At 44.2% G+C, this 19179-nt stretch overlaps 1 protein-coding gene across 1 annotated transcript in view; it reads left to right on the plus strand.

Moving 5' to 3' along the window:
- LOC107298405 (conserved oligomeric Golgi complex subunit 5-like) overlaps window positions 1-19179 on the plus strand; it is a gene marked incomplete at both ends in the record, with an annotated part of 119479 nt that overhangs the window by 96454 nt on the left and 3846 nt on the right. The window contains 5 exons of the mRNA XM_015827781.1: window positions 12132-12242; window positions 12841-12903; window positions 14020-14123; window positions 14451-14688; window positions 19126-19179. The exon at window positions 19126-19179 is cut by the window's right edge and continues 1 nt beyond it. Coding sequence (XP_015683267.1) covers window positions 12132-12242; window positions 12841-12903; window positions 14020-14123; window positions 14451-14688; window positions 19126-19179 — 570 coding nt within the window. The remainder of the gene's footprint in view (window positions 1-12131; window positions 12243-12840; window positions 12904-14019; window positions 14124-14450; window positions 14689-19125) is intronic.

Below are 19179 nucleotides of genomic sequence, written 5' to 3' on the forward strand. Positions count from 1 at the left end.
GAACACTGCTATCATCCTTCTCCCTCGTCCTTCTCTTCATTAAACTAGACATACCCAAGTTGCCAAGGTTGAGAAGCACTAGTCCACATGATTTGATCCCCCGCTCATCCCATTCGCTATATTGATGGCTTCTACTGCCCTTTATCTTGTACGCCTCTCAAGGAGTCTGTAAAATTTGTGGCTGGGTTAGTCCTCATAGCTTTCCAAGAAATCAGTCGATGGGCACGTTGGACTCTTATCTTGGTTTTATCCCATTCAGAAATTGCCTGAAATGGTATCGGGTCTCCTGCTTGAGCAGGGGGCTGGACTAGATGACCTCCAAGGTCTCTGCTATTCTGTTCTCTGACACCACCGCTGGCTTACTAGACAAGAAAGGACGGTTGAAGCATCTATATGCCAGTCCTTTTCAAACTCTGGAGAGCTGGACCTGTTTCAGAGGACAGCTTATCAAACATGCAAACCCTTCCCTCCCTTATCTCCATCACTCCCAATTGCTAGGAGAGACCTGTTCCCTCCCTCCCTCTCCTCCCCCTCCTTCTGTCCATCACTCTCGATTCCTCTTTGCGTGTCTGAAACTCTTCAACGAACGAACGTTGAAATAAACAGACTACTTTCTTCTCCAAGAGAAGAAGCTCACGGTGACATTCGGATCCTAAACCCGGAAAGAAAGAAAAAAAAATTCCCGACGGCGACATCAAACGATTGCAAAAAATAATAATAATAAATAAATAAAACGCCCGCTAAAAAAGCCAGAGTTTTCTCTGAAATTAGCTAGGTAAAGGGTTCCCCCATCCATTTGTTGGCCAAAGGAACCAGCGTTGTCCGAAGACATTTTCCGTGGTCACGTGTCCAGCGTGGCTATACGCCACCCGTGCCTGCAAGTCATTCTTGACTCCGAGCCATTGCTTGGACGAATCCCAGATGGTTTTCTTGCCAACGTTTCCAGAACTATTTGCCCTTGACTCTCCCTGAAAGGGAAGGACAGAAGCACCTAGCTCAGTGGTTCTCAACCTGTGAGTCGGGACCCCATTTGGGGTCGATCGACCATTTCATGGGGGTCGCCAAGCAAGGCTGTCGGCCATTTTTTTTGTCCGCCATTTTTTTTGTCCGCCATTTTTTTCCCCTTTTCCGGCGGGTGTGTTACCTCCCTTGGGCTGGGCCAGCTGGTGGTCGGCCTGCTCCGTCTCTGCCGCTTGCCAGCTACGCCTCGGCCGGCGCAGGGGGCGGAACCACGCATGCGCGGTGCTCCCGGGCAGGGAAAGTCCTCGACTTACGACTGGTTGGGTAGTCCTCGACTTACAACCGGTTTAGTCCTTGACTTACGACCGGTTTAGTCCTCGACTTACGACCGGTTGGGGTCGCGTCATTAAAAAGGTTGAGAACCACTGACCTAGCTGGTGGTCCTGGTTGAGGCAGGACTAGGCTCCCAGCTTCTAGTCTGGTGCCTTTAACCACTAGACAAAACTGCCTCTCCCTGGAAGAAAAGTGGAATGTAAATCCAATAAAAACATGTTGAGACTCTAGAAAGAGTACAGAGAAGAGCAACAAAGATGACTAGGGGACTGGAGGCCAAAACATATAAGGAACGGTTGCTGGAATTGAGTATGTTTAGTTTAATGAAGAGAAGGACGAGGGGGGACATGATAGCAGCCTTCCAGTATCTCAGGGGCTGCCCCAAAGAAGAGGGAGTCAAGCTATTCTCCAAAGCGCCTGAAGGCAGGACAAGAAGCAACGGATGGAAACTGATCAAGGAGAGAAGCAACCTGGAACTAAGGAGAAACTTCCTGGCAGTGAGGACAATTAATCAGTGGAACAACCTGCCTCCAGAAGCGGTGAATGCTCCAATACTGGAAGTTTTTAAGAAGAGACTCCTGTGGTCACAAAAGGGGATCACACGTCCCCGGGACACTGCGACCGTCATAAACATGAACCAGTTGCCACGCGCCTGAATTTTGATCACGTGACCGCGGGGATGCTGCCAACGGTCGTAAGTGTGAAAGCCTGTAAGTCGCTTTTTTCAATGCCGTTGTAACTTTGAACGGTCACTAAATGAACTGTTGTAAGTCGAGGACTACCTGTACATACTTACCTACATGCATACATACACGTATACGTATACCTATACATATATATACACACACACTGTAAACCTACGTGCGTTTGGTTGTGTCTTACTTGATTTTTTTTAAAACTGTCCTCCGTTAAAAAAAAATATTGGCTGCATGGAGGAGAGAGAGGGGGGGTCAGGCTGTGCAAACAAGCACAAATAAAAAAAAAAATCAATATGCTGCTGAAAATAATTGAGAAGTTGGCACCCGTCGCCCCAGTAATGAGATGGCTAATCTGCAGCAAAGCATTGCAAAAGCCAAAAAAAAATATGTTTTCCTGCTTTTCACGTAATGACTAAATTTGCCGAGCGCATCAGACTAACTGAAAATCAGGATTTGTGTGTGTTGTGGAACCTGGCGTGAACCTGGTCACCTTCTTAAGCCATAATATGATGTGGTGTTAACGCAAATTCAGCATGTTCCTCTAACCTGGGTTGATGGCTTAGGACAGGGGGGGCTCTCCAAGCGTGGCGACTTTAAGACTTGTAGACTTCAACTCCCAGAATTCCATGCTGGCTGGGGGATTCTGGGAGTTGAAGTCCACTAGTCTTCAAGTTGCCAAGATTGGAGAGCCCTGGTTTTGTGTATAGTGAGGGTTGATCCAATAAGTACTTTACGGCAGGGGTCTCCAGCCCCCGGTCCATGGACCGGTACCAGCAACCGATCTGCACAAACAAGCAAAGCCCCATCCAGAGGATGCAGGCAGCACACAAAACCACACACCCCTCCGGTCTGTGGAAAAACCTCTCTCCACGGAACCGGTCCCTGGTGCCCCAAAAATTGGGGACCTCTGCTTTACGGCGGGTCTTCCGTTCAGAATTTAAGAGAAAGGCATGCCGATAAAGAGAGAAATAATTTTCCAGGTTTGTGGTTCCTGAGCGATTTGAAGCCACCTCACCTTGCAACGGTCCTAAAGATGCTAAGTAAACTGGCACAGCTGTCTTAGCAGGCCATAATGGGACCCCACCTGGCTGTTATCTTGGTTAACATCTGACACCCATTTTTTTTTTTTATCTTCTCCTCCAATGGTGGATGGCAGATAGGGGGGTTTGTCCCAAGGACCTCAAAATTCAGGCTCGGTTAATAATAATAATAATAATAATAATAATAATAATAATAATAATAATAATAATAATAATAATAATAATAATACGATATCTGTAATACCATCAAACTTCCACATCTGCCTATCCCAGGTCCTGGGTAAGGACTCGATAGGTAGACAAAATGCTGACTGTGCGATGATCCATAATACTACTACTACTACTACTACTACTACTACTACTACTACTACTAATAATAATAATAATAATAATAATAATAATAATAATAATAATAATAAAAGTTGGAAGGGGCCTTGGAGGTCATCTAGTCCAACCCCCTGCTCAGGGAGGAAACCCTACACCATTTCAGACAAATGGCTCTCCAGTCTCTTCTTTAAAACCTCCAGTGTTGGAGCATTCACAGCTTCTGGAGGCAGGTTGTTCCACTGGTTAATTGTTCTCACTGTCAGGAAGTTTCTCCTTAGTTCTAGGTTGCTTCTCTCCTTGATTAGTTTCCATCCGTTGCTTCTTGTCCTGCCTTCAGGCGCTTTGGAGAATAGCTTGACTCCCTCTTCTTTGGGGCAGTCCCTGAGATATAATAATAATAATAGTAAAGTTGGAAGGGACCTTGGAGGTCATCTAGTCCAACCCCCTGCTCAGGCAGGAAACCCTATACCATTTCGGACAAATGGCTGTCCAGCCTCTTCTTAAAAACTTCCAGTGTTGGAGCATTCACCGCTTCTGGAGGCAGGAAGTTCCACTGGTTAATTGTTCTCACTGTCAGGAAGTTTCTCCTGAGTTCTAGGCTGCTTCTCTCCTTGATTAGTTTCCCTCCGTTGCTTCTTGTCCTGCCTTCAGGCGCCTTGGAAAATAGCTTGACTCCTTCTTCTTTGGGGCAGCCCCTGAGATACTGGAAGACTGCTATCAGTATTTCTATGGGAGAACGTGCTGAAATTAGTCATTGATGGCAAAGACTTTGTTCGGCTTCGCTAGCCAACAAATACAGGTGGTCCTTGACTTACAATAATTCATTTAGTGACCATTTAAACTTACAACAGCATTGGGGAAAAAAGGACTTATGACCGTTTTCCACATTTATGACAGGCGCAACGTCCCCAGGGGCCACGAGATCGAAATTCAAGATGCTTGGCAATTGACGGTTGTCAGTGTCCCAGAGTCATATAATAATAATAATAATAATAATAAGTCTTTTATGACTTTCAGACAAGGCCAAGACAGTTGGGAAGCCAGAGTTACTTAACAACTTGACAACTGTAGTGATTCGCTTAACAACCGTGGCAGGAAAAGTCATAAAATGGGGCAAAAGTCGCTTAGCAACTGTCTCGCTTAGCAAGATAAATTTTGGGGTCAATTGTGGTGAAGGACTAGCTGTACTCATCAACTTTTGTCCCAACATCTTTTAAAGACACCTTGCCTAATTGTAAATTAAAAAATAAATCTGGCATTGAGTTCTTCCATTTTCAAACACAATATTTTTAGTTCCATGTAGAAGTATGTACATTTTGACCGGGCACCAAAAAGTGCCATGTTTATTTTCTCTTGTTATTTCTGTATATATGTATGTATGTATGTATGTATGTATGCCCCATACTAACTGGCACAAAAGTTTTAGATTGGAAGATTAATGCTTGCTGTTCTTGTCTTTGTCTCCTAATATTATTTTTGAATACTGTTTCCCATTGATCCATTCTGGAATGGTGTTACTTTTATTCTGAACACGTATACGTAATTAAACTCAGCCTTGTTGGCGACTGCTTTTATCTGTGAGATGTTCGTCAGAGATGGATTCTGCCATCATCATCACCATGGTGCCTTATTGATCTGTATCATAGCGCTGCGGTATCCCTCATTATTGTTTAAAAATCCCCAATTTAAATCGGGAACTCTATTTGCAGACTGCACCCACGCCTAAATCCTTCTCGGACGTGCTACTGTTGAACCAGGTATTTCCCGTCCTGTACCTGTACATCTGTCAAGATTGAATCGCTATATTGCTTTTTAGCTTCTATCACTAATCAACTTGCCAACAAAACGATGGGCGGGGTGGAGAGTGAAGGGAGGAAACGGGATGCCAAGAAGCCGTTCACGATCCGTGGGAGCCTGCAGACCTCCAAGGTCACTACTGCAGGTGCTCAATGGAGAAGTGGACTGTTCCCATAACAAAAAAAAGTTTCACGATTGGGCAGTGGAAACACCCAAGGGGTGAGGACAAAGGGAATCTATTGTTTAACTTAGCAAACTTTCGCGCGGGAAAAAACAGACCTGGTTTTACTTCTTCAGTTCCGAGATGGTGTATCCAATAAAGATTTATCGTTTGGGATTCAATTGTCCTGAGGGTTCCTTTGGGGGTGGGTTTCTAATCGGACCGTTGACAGTATCTGTTTTTTCCTGGCCAAGTGTAGGATCTTATTTTTTTCGCCGCTGAATTACATTTTGTTGGCTAGGGCCCAATGCTCAAGTCTGTCAAGATCCTCCTAAATGTTGACTTTATCTTCCAGACTTTGATTATTATGCTTCTTCATGTTCGTGCAAAATAGCGCTTCCTATCCTAATATCCACGCTCGTTCTCGTTTCCGAAGAGTTTTCTGGCCTTTAAAATTTAACAGATTGTTACGCAAGGAAATACATTTTCTCAGAGGACAGAAAGTTGCACACATTAATCGTATTTTAAACGGTGTCTTATTTTTAGCAGAACTCAGAAAAACAGTCGTAGGGAAGATATGTGTAGTATTAAGTTTCCAGTGTGATCAGCTCTCTTAAAAAAGGCTGAAAAACTGACGTGTCGCATTTCTGTTTTTTACACACTCAGACCCTGTTTCAGCCCTGTATTTAATTTGGGGGCAAATTAATTTACTAGAAATCTTACGAGCTTGCCTGTTAGAACATAACCTATTGTTTGCAACTCACGGCGATACTTTTTTGGGATTATGTACGGTGGCCGTGGTATTCTTGGTTGGCCTGAATTGATCTGATTATGTGTCAATCAGGTTGGTGTTAACTCTTAGGCACTACATAGATAGGTTTGCTCCAGGACAGTCTATTTGTAGGGCATAAAGAATAGGACCACACGTTAAGTTCCAGTTACTTTATTGCTGATGCCTGTACACAAGAAGTCAACTAGCGGTCAGCACTAAATTGACGCTAGATAAGAGTTAATGGAATTCAAGAGGGGCTGGATTTCGACCATTTGTGGCGACATAGAGATTCTAGGCTGTTTCCTCTCTTGACTCCACCCCCAGTTTCTGTCCTTCTCCTACACTATTCCCAATCTACAATAATCCTTCAGATACTCCAACGGTGCTCTCATAGCCACGGTAACTGAGTCCAGCCACCTTGCCGATAACCATCCTCCTGTTTTCTTTCGGTAGGACATATCCTCCGTGCCAGTGGTTCGGTGAATAGGCTGTTCTCCATTATGGCAGTTGCTTATAAAATCTATCCAATCATCCTAAAATCTTGCTTAGCAGATCCAAAGCATCCTTCTATTCTTTCTTCCATTCCAGCATTACTGGGATGATATCCCACTTTCATTCGTCATCAAACTGGATTGTCTCAGGACAGGTAGTCGGGTAGCAATAGCAATAGCTCTTACAGTATATACCGCTTCACAGAGCTTTACGGCCCTCTCTAACCGGTTTACAGAGCCAGAATGTTGCCCCTCCAACAATCTGGGTCCTCATTTTACCGATCTCGGAAGGATGGAAGGCTGAGTCAATCTTGAGCCGGTCAGGATCGAACTGCTGGCAGCGGGCAGAGTTATCCTGCAACACGGCATTCTACCCACCGCGCCACCACAATTCTTGTAGTTGGAACTATTTCTGCATGACCAAATTTCCTCAGGTCAGGAAGCAGATCATTTCTGAAATAGCTGGCATTGAAGTTGGCTGCACTGGCTAAGAATCCTAAAAAGGAAGCTACACAGAACGACCGAGTTGGAAGGGACCTCAGAGATCTTCTAGTCCAACCCCCTGCCCAAGCAGGAGACCCTACACCATTCCAGACAAATAGCTGTCCAATCTCTTCTTAAAAGCCTCCAGTGATGGAGCATCCACAACATCTGGAGGCAGGTTGTTCCACTGGTTAATTGTTCTCACTGTCAGGAAATTTCTCCTTAATTCTAGGTTGCTTCTCTCCTTGATTAGTTTCCATCCGTTGCTTCTTGTCCTGCCTTCAGGCGCTTTGGATGATAGGATGACCCCATTTTCTTTCCTGGCAGCCCCTCAAATGTTGAACGTTGCTATTGTGTCATCCCTGGTCCTTCTTGTCATGACACCTAAGGTTTTTCCAGAAAACCTTGTGCTTTCTTTAATCAGAAAATTGTTATATAATATATTCCAAAAACGGCAAGCACGGCTTCTAACGATTTCTTGGATCTTGACACCAAATGGATTAAAGGAACGATTCCAACCTCTTTGTCAATGAACGATTGTTCCACAAATTATTATACAGTGCTTTTTTTAAAAAAAAAAAGAAAAAAAAAGTCTGCTTCATTTTGTGTTATGCCTGCAGTTAGATCACAGTGTGAGTGGTAATATAAGTACTGTATGTTCTTTTACTTTGATGCTATTTCTGCTGAGCCTCACATGTGGGTGGATTGAAATACACTAACAGGCCCACCTGCTGCACACAGATAAATGTGTTGAACTGGGAACGCGCAAAAATTGAGTTGTCTAGAAATGAAGGATGGAACCTCGGCAACCTCGAATGCTCTCTCAAAAAATAAGGATAAAGAAAAGAAAGTTGGTCTTGCCACACTATATTTAAGTTAAAAACCCCATTTACTATTTCTGCCAGTGTCGTCGGCTGTTTTCTATTCTTCCGTAACAGATCAAGATCCGTCTTAATGAAAAAGAAAACGTAACATTTTTTTTTAAAAAAAACACACACGCTTAATCGGTCTTTCGTTTTATATTAATATATGTGAACCTTTTCCCAAGATGTAGGAGTGAGCGTACACGATCGTGAATCTCAATAGGATGGGAGCATTTGAGGATTCTGCAAATAAAGGCAAGGAATGCTCCAACACTGGAAGTTTTTTAAAAAGAAACTGGACAGCCATTTGTCCGAAATGGTAGTTTCCTGCCTGAGCAGGGGGTTGGACTAGATGACCTCCAAGGTCCCTTCCAACTTTACTATTATTATTATTATTATTACTCTCCAGAGCTGAATTCAGTGCCTGGTGGTAGCGTGGACTCATCCACGTAATTTTCTTGACAACGGTATAGAAATGTTTTGCCATGGCTGTCTTCTGAGATGGTTTGCAAATTCTCAAGAAAGATTTGTGTAGGTTTTTGAGATCAACTCAAGTAATAATAATAATAAAGTTGGAAGGGACCTTGGAGGTCCTCGAGTCCAACCCCCTGCTCAGGCAGGAAACCCTACACCACTTCGGACAAATGGCTGTCCAGTCTCTTCTTAAAAACTTCCAGGGTTGGAGCATTCACCGCTTCTGGAGGCAGGTTGTTCCACTGGTTAATTGTTCTCACTGTCAGGAAGTTTCTCCTTACTTCTAGGTTGCTTCTCTCCTTGGTTAGTTTCCACCTGTTGCTTCTTGTCCTGCCTTCAGGCGCTTTGGAGAACAGCTTGACTCCCTCTTCTTTGGGGCAGCCCCTGAGATACTGGAAGACCGCTATCATGTCCCCCCTCGTCCTTCTCTTCATTAAAAAAAAAAAGTGTCAACTGTGCCCTACCCAGGTCAACGTTTCATCTTTCATATGACCAAAGGGGGACAAAGGAGAACAGCTCAGTTTTAAATTTCATTTGATTGAAAAGTATTCTGGTCTTGGCCCAACCCATTCTGTTGCTGTAGCCCCATTCAGTGCTCCTGAAAACCCAGAATAACTAGCCTAGCCACCTAATGAGAAGACTCCGTGGAGAAGACCCTGACAACGGGGAAAGATAGAAGGTAAAAGGAGAAGGGGACGGCAGAGGAGAAGATGGTCAGATAGGGCCATCAACACAATGAACGTGAATTGGGCCAAACCCCCGGGAGACAGTGGAGGACAGTGGGGAGGGCTGGCGTGCCGTGGTCCGTGGGGGTCACGAAACGTCGGACAGGATTTAGTAACTGAACAGCAATCTTGTGGAAAACGAAAGAACTCTTACGAATTCCAGAGGGGTTTAGCAGAGAGGTTTATTTGCGCAGGTTCAGAGGCATATGGAGACATGCAATTCTGAACGAGGAGGGCGGGATTAGACTTCAGTTTTATACTATCCTTTCAGGAACAAAGGACTACACACATTGTAATACACATTGTAATACATTTGGATCGTTTCTCACGGGCATACAATGGAAGGTTTTTGCTACATACAAAGTATCCATGTGCAATGCGCATTTGGTTAGCCACATATTACTGACAACAGAACTTTCCCAGTGAATTTTCCCAGTGATTATGCATTACATCATTATTCTGGCAATTATGCAGACAAATCATTATTCTAATAATTGTTCATTTTACTACATTAGCAAGAAGAATTGCTGCAGAACATGTATAACAGAAAAACAGATCCTTCTTTCCCATTAACGATGCAATTCTAACTGTCACGCCTAACCCTTTGGCAGTTCAAATGAAGCTCTGTTTTTCACCAGCTTCTTAGTTTTTATCTGGACAAAACTCATTTTCAAAACTTAAGAGATAGTGTAAATTGATACAGATATTTAAAAAATGAATGCGGCACCTGGGTGGTGCAAATAGGTGTGGAGCTCAGGTGAGCCTGAGGACACAGATATAGTAAATCTCCAAGTGGCCTCAACGACTCTCTAAAAGAAGGCAAATGACCAGAAGTCTCCAAGGAGTATAAATCCTTCCATTTCCCCGCCATCCAGTCAGAGCTGAAGAAGCTTCTGGGATGAGAAGCGAAACGTCTTCAAAGAAAGAAACAAGAAAGTCCAATTGCCTCGTGAAAAATCACCTTTGGGACAACCTTGACCTGGATGATGGAGCATCTCCACAGACAAATGGATGGAAACAAATGAAGGAGAGACGCAACCTAAAACTAAGGAGGAATTTCCTAAACAGTGAGAACAATTAACCGGTGGAACCACCTGCCTCCAGAAGTTGCGAATGCTCCAACACTGGAGGTTTTTCAAGAAGAGATTGGACAACCATTTGTCTGAAACGATGTAGGCTTTCCTGCTTGAGCAGGGGGTTGGACTAGAAGACCTCCAAGGTCCCTTTTCAATTCCGTTATCCTGTTTTTTTTCTGTCATTCCGAGATATCCGCCAGGTCTATATTTGGGAAAGATGAAATCATGTTTTATTTTTTTATTAAAGATGCTTTCCGGCGTTGCCTTGATGGATACTACTGACACTGATTCACTCTCCTCTCCTCCTTGTTAGCAAGGTTTGAGCCCATTTTTAAGTGTGCAAGGGCCGTTCCTATTCCAGTCGCACCCCAAGTGTTAATAATAATAATAATAATGATAAAGTTGGAAGGGATCTTGGAGGTCATCTAGTCCAACCCCCTGCTCAGGCAGGAAACTACACCATTTCAGACAAATGGCTGTCCAGTTTCTTCTTAAAAACTTCCAGTGTTGGCACATTCACCGCTTCTGGAGGCAGGTTGTTCCACTGGTTAATTGTTCTCACTGTCAGGAAGTTTCTCCTGAGTTCTAGGTTGCTTCTCTCTTTGGTTAGTTTCCATCTGTTGCTCCTTGTCCTGCCTTCAGGTGCCTTGGAGAATAGCTTAACTGCCTCTTCTTTGTGGCAGCCCCTGAGATATTGGACCACTGCTATCAATAGTTTTGGGGTCCAGCTGTTGATTGGAACTGGGAGGTGCTCAAAGCAGATGTTCTTATTTGTTGCTAGTTTGCTGTTAATGTCAAAGAAAGAGCTCGTAAAACCGAAGGTCTTCCGATGCATCGACCTGTTGGAAAAACAGTCATTAGCTTTTACTGTTCAGCAGGTGAAGACTTTGTTTACCTAAATCGACACACGCTCGGCACGCGGGAATTCTTCCTTGTCAGAATAAATGAAGTTAGAAGCAGTTTGAAGAAGGGCCTTAAAAAGCTGCTTTGATGTCAGGATGATGGCTCCAGGATTATTATTTTTTTCCTGGGAGGGGGGGTTTGGAAATTCAAAACTGCATTACCTAACATTCTCTTTTCCCCTTTTTATTACATTTTGGAAGCAAAACGGTAGTCCTCGACTTATGACAGTTCGTTTAGTGACCGTTCAAAGTGACAGCGGCGTTGAAAAAAAGGGACCCGGGACTGTTTTTCACACCTAACGACCGTTTACGGCATCCCCGTGGTCAAAATCCAGCCACTTGGCAACTGGTTCGTATTTATGACGGTTGCCGTGATCCCCTTTTGCGACCTTCTGACAAGCAAAGTCGACGGGGGAAGCCGGATTCATTTAACAACCGTGTTGCTAACTTAACGACGGCAGCGCTTGACTTAACCGCTGTGGCAAGAAAGCTCGTAAAATGGGGGCAAAACTCCCTTAGCGACCGCCTCGCTTAGCAACGTAAATTCTGGACTCAGCTGTTGTCGTAAGTCAAGGACTACCTGTATTTCATCTAGGCCTCAAGTAAGGCTAGGTCGGGTAGGCAACCTTGGCTCTTTTATGACTCGTGGACTTCAATTCCCAGAATTCCTGAGTTGAATTCTGGGAGTTGAAGTCTACGAGTCATAAAAGAGCCAAGGTTGCCTACCCCTGGGCTAGGCTGATGGACTAACAAGGAACAATTTTCATGTTTAATATTGTTCAACGACACCCCGTCCATACACCTCTGTGAATTCATTCTGCAGGAGATGTCAGGATGTCCATAACCATCTGCCTAATTTTTGACGGTGGCCCAAATGATATAGCATGCCACTAAACATAAAGCCCAGAAGAGCTACATGCAGTCCTCGGCTTACGACCACAATTGAGTCCCATTGTGGTCGTAAGTCAAGGAATCTGGAACAGTTACTTCCCGGGAAATAAATTGAATTTTGTTCATTTGCTCACTGCAGCTGTCGACACAGGGAGAAGCCAGCCAGGTGATTGGCCCCTTAACCGAAGGGCAGAGAAGGAACGTGGCCGTTGTGAACTCGCTCTATAAATTGCACCAGTCCGTTCTAAAAGTAAGTTGTAAAGAGATTTGCGAAGCCGAAGTGTCAACGCTGCTAACATCGGATGTTTTTTGCACTGACAACAGATAAAAATGCAACCATTTTCTTATGTTTTACTCTTAGAGTTAGAGCTAGATGAGGCTGGGGGGAGGAATGTGCATGAGAGTTTAGCCAGACATAACAATACTGAACCTAGTGTGAGAACCAAGGTTATTGAAATAAGAGATGATAAGGATTGGCGGGGCTGGAGAACTGGAGGGGAAGCCTGCATTTCAAGCTAATTGGGGAATGTGATTTATGACTGTTAATTGGGGGAGGGAATTGTGCTTTGATACTATGTGCTTCGACTGTGTTAGTGCTGATGCTATGCTGCTCCAATAAAGATTCTTTAAGGTAAACAAGGCCTCGAAGTTCTTTGAAGAGTTTCATCTGTCGGAACCAGGACAGAAAGGTTTCATACCCAGAACGCTCCAAACCCCTGAACTGAACTGACCACTTGTCAGGTCCCTGTCGGAACGCTGCCATTCCGACGGGAGGGGGGAATGTTACTTGGAAAATAAAGATTTGCCACACTATACAGTTTAACGCTCTTTCAACCTATTTGTCTTAGGTTATCTCCAACCAAAGTGGGTTTCCAACAGCTTCGGAGGAAACTGTGCACGCTGCTTTGAAGGTAGGTCTGCGTTGTAAAATCGTTGAGAAAGATTTAAATTTGCAATACCGTTGAATACCTTCACCCTCAAAAGATTTAAATCTTGCCGCGCACGGCAGGCTTCCTTTCTCACGGGTCAACACCAGGAGGAGGGAGGCCATCTTGTGTCGTTCTGCGCTTCTGAATAGAATCACAGGCCTGGAAGGAACCTTGGAGGTCTTCTAATCCAACCCCTGCCCTAGGCAACAGTCTTTATATCGCGGGATCCAATCTGGGTCAGTCACCGGGACCAGAGGCTTTATGCTGGAGCCCGTCTTCAGATGAATCCTTGAAAACTTCTTGAAAACTTCCGGTGATGGAGAACCCATAAATATATATCTACGGACCCCTCACATCCTGGACACAAACTGTTTCAACTTCTTCGACGATACTATACGGCATTGCACACCAGAACAACTAGGCCAGGGGTAGGCAACCTTGGCTCTTTTACGACTCATGGACTTCAACTCCCAGAATTCCTGAGCCAGCCACGCTGAGGGGAAAGGGAGAGGTTTCCAAGCTGAGCCATGGTGGCTCAGGAATTCTGGGAATTGAAGTCCACGAGTCCTAAAGTTGCCAAGGTTGAGGACCCCTGATATAGGGCAGGGATGGGGAACCTTGGCTCTTTTATGACTCGTGGACTTCAACTCCCAGAATTCCTGAGCCAGCCACGCTGAGGGGAAAGGGAGAGGTTTCCATGCTGAGCCATGCTGGCTGAGGAATTCTGGGAATTGAAGTCCACAAGTCATAAAAGAGCCAAGGTTGCCTACCCCTGAACTAGACATAAGACAGTTTTCCCCCCCCTGCCGTCACTCTGCTTAACAACTAAACCCTACAACACCGTCAAACTACATAGTAAAGCTGTATTACTATTATTCGCCTCCTCTTTCCTATGACCTATCTATCTCCTTAGGACTATAACTTTGGTGTTTGCATCTTACAGTTCATATTGCTTTATTTCCTATCCTAGTATGATTTGTGGGGTGGCTTAGCTAGTATCCTATGATTAACCCTTGTTTAACCATAATGATAGCTTGAAACTGGTGAAGTGCACGGTTTCCTTCTGACCCGGGTTTTATTCTCGGTTCTGCCTTCCAGACCATCCACGATTTAATGGGCACGGCTGTGCAACCTTTGCTGGACTCGGTCGGCGACTCCATACAAGCTATTATCATGACCCTTCATCAGGAAGATTTTTCGGGGTAACTGAGGCACTGCTTCTCTATAGTCTTTTTAATAGGTCTACAAGAAGTAAACCTTGTCAAAATGGAGAGTCTACTGGCTTTGTGACCCCACCAAACCTCCACCGCCCCATTAATCTAGCTGTATTCCAGTCTATTATGGAAGGCAATAAATGTGATTGTTGTTGCGGAAATGCACGCAGGATAACTAACAGTAGCGTTGTAACTTCAAACGGTCCCCTAAATGTTGTACGTCGAGGACTACCTGTAGTAATAACTCTCCGGTGGAAATGAACAGGACAGGAAATTAAATTTTTTCCTCTTTTTTTTCCCCCGTTTGCCGGGCAGGTCCCTGCCTCCTTCGGGAAAGCCGGACGTGCCTTGCTCTCTGTACATGAAGGAGCTGCAGGGGTTCATCTCCAGGGTCATGAACGATTATTTCAGGCACTTTGAGTGCTACGATTTTGTCTACGAGAGGACGGAAGGCATCGCGCAGAGGGCCATCCAGGTCTTCATCCGCAACGCCAGCCTGCTCCGGTCTCTCGGCGAAGGAGGGAAGATGCGGCTGGCGGCCGACTTCGCTCAGGTGAACGAGGGGACCCTCACCCTTAATTCCACTCGGCTACCTGCTGCGCTCAGGGTTCAAAACACGATCCATAGAATAGAATAGAATAGAATAGAATAGAATAGAATAGAATAGAATAGAATAAAATAGAATAGAATAGAATATAGAGTGCAGAATAAAATAGAATGCAGAATAGAATAGAATAGAATGCAGAATGAATACAGAATAGAATAGAATAGAGTGCAGAATAAAATAGAATGCAAAATAGAATAGAATAGAACAGAATGCAGAATGAATGCAGAATAGAACAGAACAGAATAGAATAGAATAGAGTGCAGAATAAAATAGAATGCAGAATAGAATAGAATAGAATAGAATGCAGAATGAATGCAGAATAGAATAGAATGCAGAATGAATGCAGAATAGAATAGAATGCAGAATGAATGCAGAATAGAATAGAATAGAAAATAGAGTGCAGAATAAAATAGAATGCAGAATGAATGCAGAATAGAATAGAATAGAATAGAATAGAATAGAGTGCAGAATAAAATAGAATGCAGAATAGAATAGAATAGAATAGAATGCAGAATGAATGCAGAATAGAATAGAATGCAGAATGAATGCAGAATAGAATAGAATAGAAAATAGAGTGCAGAATAAAATAGAATGCAGAATGAATGCAGAATAGAATAGAATAGAATAGAATAGAATAGAATAGAATAGAATAGAATAGAATAGAATAGAATGCAGAATAAAATAGAATGCAGAATAGAACAGAACAGAATAGGAATAGGAACAGGAACAGGAAAAATAGAAATAGAAAAGCTTTAATTGGGCAATAGACCCACAAGGAATTTGTCTCTTGTAGAAGCTACATATACAAACACAGATTTGTGCATTTGGGGTTCTCTTGTTGAAACCATGTGAAGGTAGCCAATTATAACCCCAGAATACAAAACAAGACGATTGTATTTAAGCACGTCGAAAGCTAAAACTGAAAGGCAATAACAATCACTTATGCCAAATAGCTGGCACAGTTTTCACCCTCGGTATATATTGGCTGGTCTAAAAAGATTTCCTGAGGTCAATGAGATAATTTTAAATGACATTTTCTTGACATTTATATATGCCGCGAGGCATTATCTAGGAATAGATGCACCTTACGACCTATTCATTATGAGGATCTTTGTTGCTGAATAACAAAAAAAAAACAAAACAAAAACCCAAGTGCACTGAGGTTGCAGTAATTTGGAGTATTTTAAGTTGTGTTAGTTGGGGAATAATATTTTGCCCTTTAAATGCCATGTGGCTCTGTGCGATCAAAAGAATGAAATGTGAACACGATGAAGGCAGAAACAGATGAAGGAAAAGAAAAGATTTTTTTTTCCTCTCCTTTATCTAGCTAGCACAAAAATACACTCTCCAGGCAAGGGATCCGAGTTTAGCCGAGAAAAATATAGACATTCTTTGACTACAAAAAAGTCATTTTATCGCTGTTGGCTGGAATGAAAGCACATTCCAGATTTGTCAGATTTTTAATATTTGTTAGACTGACATCCTGCCTCTTGTATTAACGGCAGTAAAAATGCTAACAATTGGGGAATTGGATGAATTATTTTCCTTGGGATGGGTAGAAAAATGTAAAGAAAAATGAAAAAAGGTTTGGGGATTGAGTTTACAATATTTCTTTGACTAGGCAGGGCCAATGAAAGAACTCTGGTGTTTATTTTTTTTTAAAAAAAAAATACAGATAGTCCTCAACTTCCACATTGACTTTGCTTCTCAGAAGGAGTCAAATTTGGGCTCAACTTACTCTATCTATTACTTACTCTATCTATTCTACTCAGATAGCTGCTCTAGTATCTACTCTAATACAAATACTACAGCTGTCGCACGCGATATTCCAGCCACAACAGAGGTGCGTGTACATTTTGTGTGTTTATCACAAAATGGTTTCTTGCAGTGGAGCAGATCTCCTAATAGGAGAAGACTTAGGGCAGGGCTTTTCAACCTTTTCACCCATTGTACCACTTTTAGGATATGGCAACATCCGAGTACCACCAGTCGCCTAGCAAGGTGTCAAAAATTTGATGACCCCCCCCCCCCAAAAAAAGGAAAAAAGTGATAAAGTACAGGTAGTCCTCGACTTACAACAGTTCGCTTAGTGACTGTTTGAAGTTACAATGGCACTGAAAAAAGTGCCCCCCAAGCCACAGCCGAGCAAGACATCTGCCTGCCCGTCCGGCGGCGCTCTTCCTCCTGTCCGAGGTTTTCATTGTTGTGAGAATTTCTGTTGAGGATTGGCAGTGGGGGTGGGGTGGGGGGTGTTTGGTTTTTATTCCCCCCGTCTGCTGGGTGGTTGCAGCAGGTTTTGGTCCCTTCACATGACCCTGGGACACTGTGACCGTCATAAATATGAATCAGTTGCCAAGCATCTGAATGTAAATCACAAGACCCTGGAGATGCTGCAACATTCCAGCTGATCGGCGCTTCTTCTGAGCTCAGCAGAAGTGCCAGGATCAGGGCCGAGCTCCAGCTAGAGCCTGGCGATGATCCTGGCACTTCCACTGAGCCCTGACAGCCCCGAAGCGCCGATCAGCTGGAAAGCGGCACTGATCCTGGCGCTTCTGCTGAGCCCTGACAGCCCTGCAGCTCCAGCCGTCTCTCGCTCAGGCTTGTGTGGTGCTGCCACCGCTTCAGCTCATTCCTCTCCCCCACTACCACTTTTCGAGGATGTTCGCATACCACCTGCCAGGTGCCAATGTAGCACAGGTGGTACCCGTACCACTGGTTGAAAAGCCCTGGCTTAGGGCACGGGGACAATTTTAAATTCTGAATTTGTTCAGTTATTTGTTAATAACGGAGCCGATGCCGACACGAAGACTTGATCGATACTTTTTTTTTTTGAAAAAAAGCTTTTAAAAATGGCGATATAAAATGAGAAAACCGTTGAATTGTTTGTTCCTGAACGTGTTAGGCCAACAGGTGAGAGCTAAATCGCGCTTCCTTGTCGGTCGCCAGCTGTTACAAAAGCTGATGTTAAGAGATTGTCAAACCCAATGTGGCGCCGTACACAGTTTTGCCACACTACGCGCGTGATAAGACTCATTTCTGTCTGGCAGAAACAAAGAGGTGTAAAATTGTTCCAAATGGCCTGGGAATTTCAGCAGAAGAGGTGTCAGATACTTAGCGTGGCACTCTCCGTAAAGTGTAACCCTATAGTAAAACAGGCATAACGAATCCAATTGATTTTGTAAACCGCAGGGCAAATGCACTTCTTATTTGGGATACTACGAAAATGTAGTATCTCTCTGATTCCCTGTGTGGCAGACCAGTTCTTCTCAATGGCCTAGAAACCGGGAGACCGTGAGTTCTAGTCCTGCCTTAGCCATGAAAGCCAGCTGGGTGACTTTGGGCCAGTCACCAGGAGGTGGAGAGTTCTAGTTCTGCCACAGCCATGAAAGCCAGTTGGGTGACTTTGGGCCAATCATCAGGAGACAGAGAGTTCTAGTCCCGCCTTAGCCATGAAAGCCAGTTGGGTGACTTTGGGCCAATCACCAGGAGACGGGGAATTCTAGTCCCGCCTTAGCCATGAAAGCCAGTTGGATGACTTTGGGTCAATCATCAGGAGACCGAGAGTTCTAGTCCTGCCTTAGCCATGAAAGCCAGTTGGGTGACTTTGGGCCAATCACCAGGAGACGGGGAATTCTAGTCCCGCCTTAGCCATGAAAACCAGTTGGATGACTTTGGGTCAATCATCAGGAGACCGAGAGTTCTAGTCCCGCCACAGCCATGAAAGCTAGTTGGGTGACTTTGGGCCAATCATCGGGAGACAGGGAATTCTAGTCCCATCTTAGCTATGAAAACCAACTGGATGACTTTGAGTCAATCACCACGAGACGGGGAGTTCTAGTCCCGCCTTAGCCATGAAAGCCAGTTGGGTGACTTCGGGCCAATCACCTTCTCTCACCCAACGTACGACCACAATTGAGCACAAAATTTCTGTTCCTAAGTGAGACCCTTGTTAAGTGAGTTTTGACCCCATTGTACGACATTTCTTGCCCCAGTTAAGTGAATCACTGCAGTTGCTAAGTTAGTAACTCAGTTGCTAAGTGAATCTGGTTTTCCCCCCATTGACTTTGCTGGTCAGAAGTTCGCAAAAAGGGGATCACACGACGCCACCGTCGTCAATACGAGTCAGTGGCCAAGGGTCTGAATTTTGATCACGTGACGCTGCAACGGTTAGTTGCAAGTGTGAGAGACAGACAGAAGTCACATTTTTTCCAGCCCTGTTGCAGCTTTGGACGGTGACGGTTGTACGTCGAGGAGCATCCGTGTTGTAAATCACGGCTGGGATTCAGCAGACAAATCTGCTTTCCCTCACCTGCTCTGCCTTTTTTTTTTTTTTTTTTAGCTCTCTGAATTAGCCGATTAAAACCAAACCCATTCCTCTTACAGATGGAGTTAGCCGTGGCGCCCCTTTGCAGACGAGTGTCTGACCTGGGCAAATCC

The sequence above is a fragment of the Protobothrops mucrosquamatus genome, unplaced genomic scaffold, assembly GCF_001527695.2.
Source record: "Protobothrops mucrosquamatus isolate PMUCROS unplaced genomic scaffold, P.Mucros_1.0 scaffold3943, whole genome shotgun sequence".
Taxonomy (NCBI): domain Eukaryota; kingdom Metazoa; phylum Chordata; class Lepidosauria; order Squamata; family Viperidae; genus Protobothrops; species Protobothrops mucrosquamatus.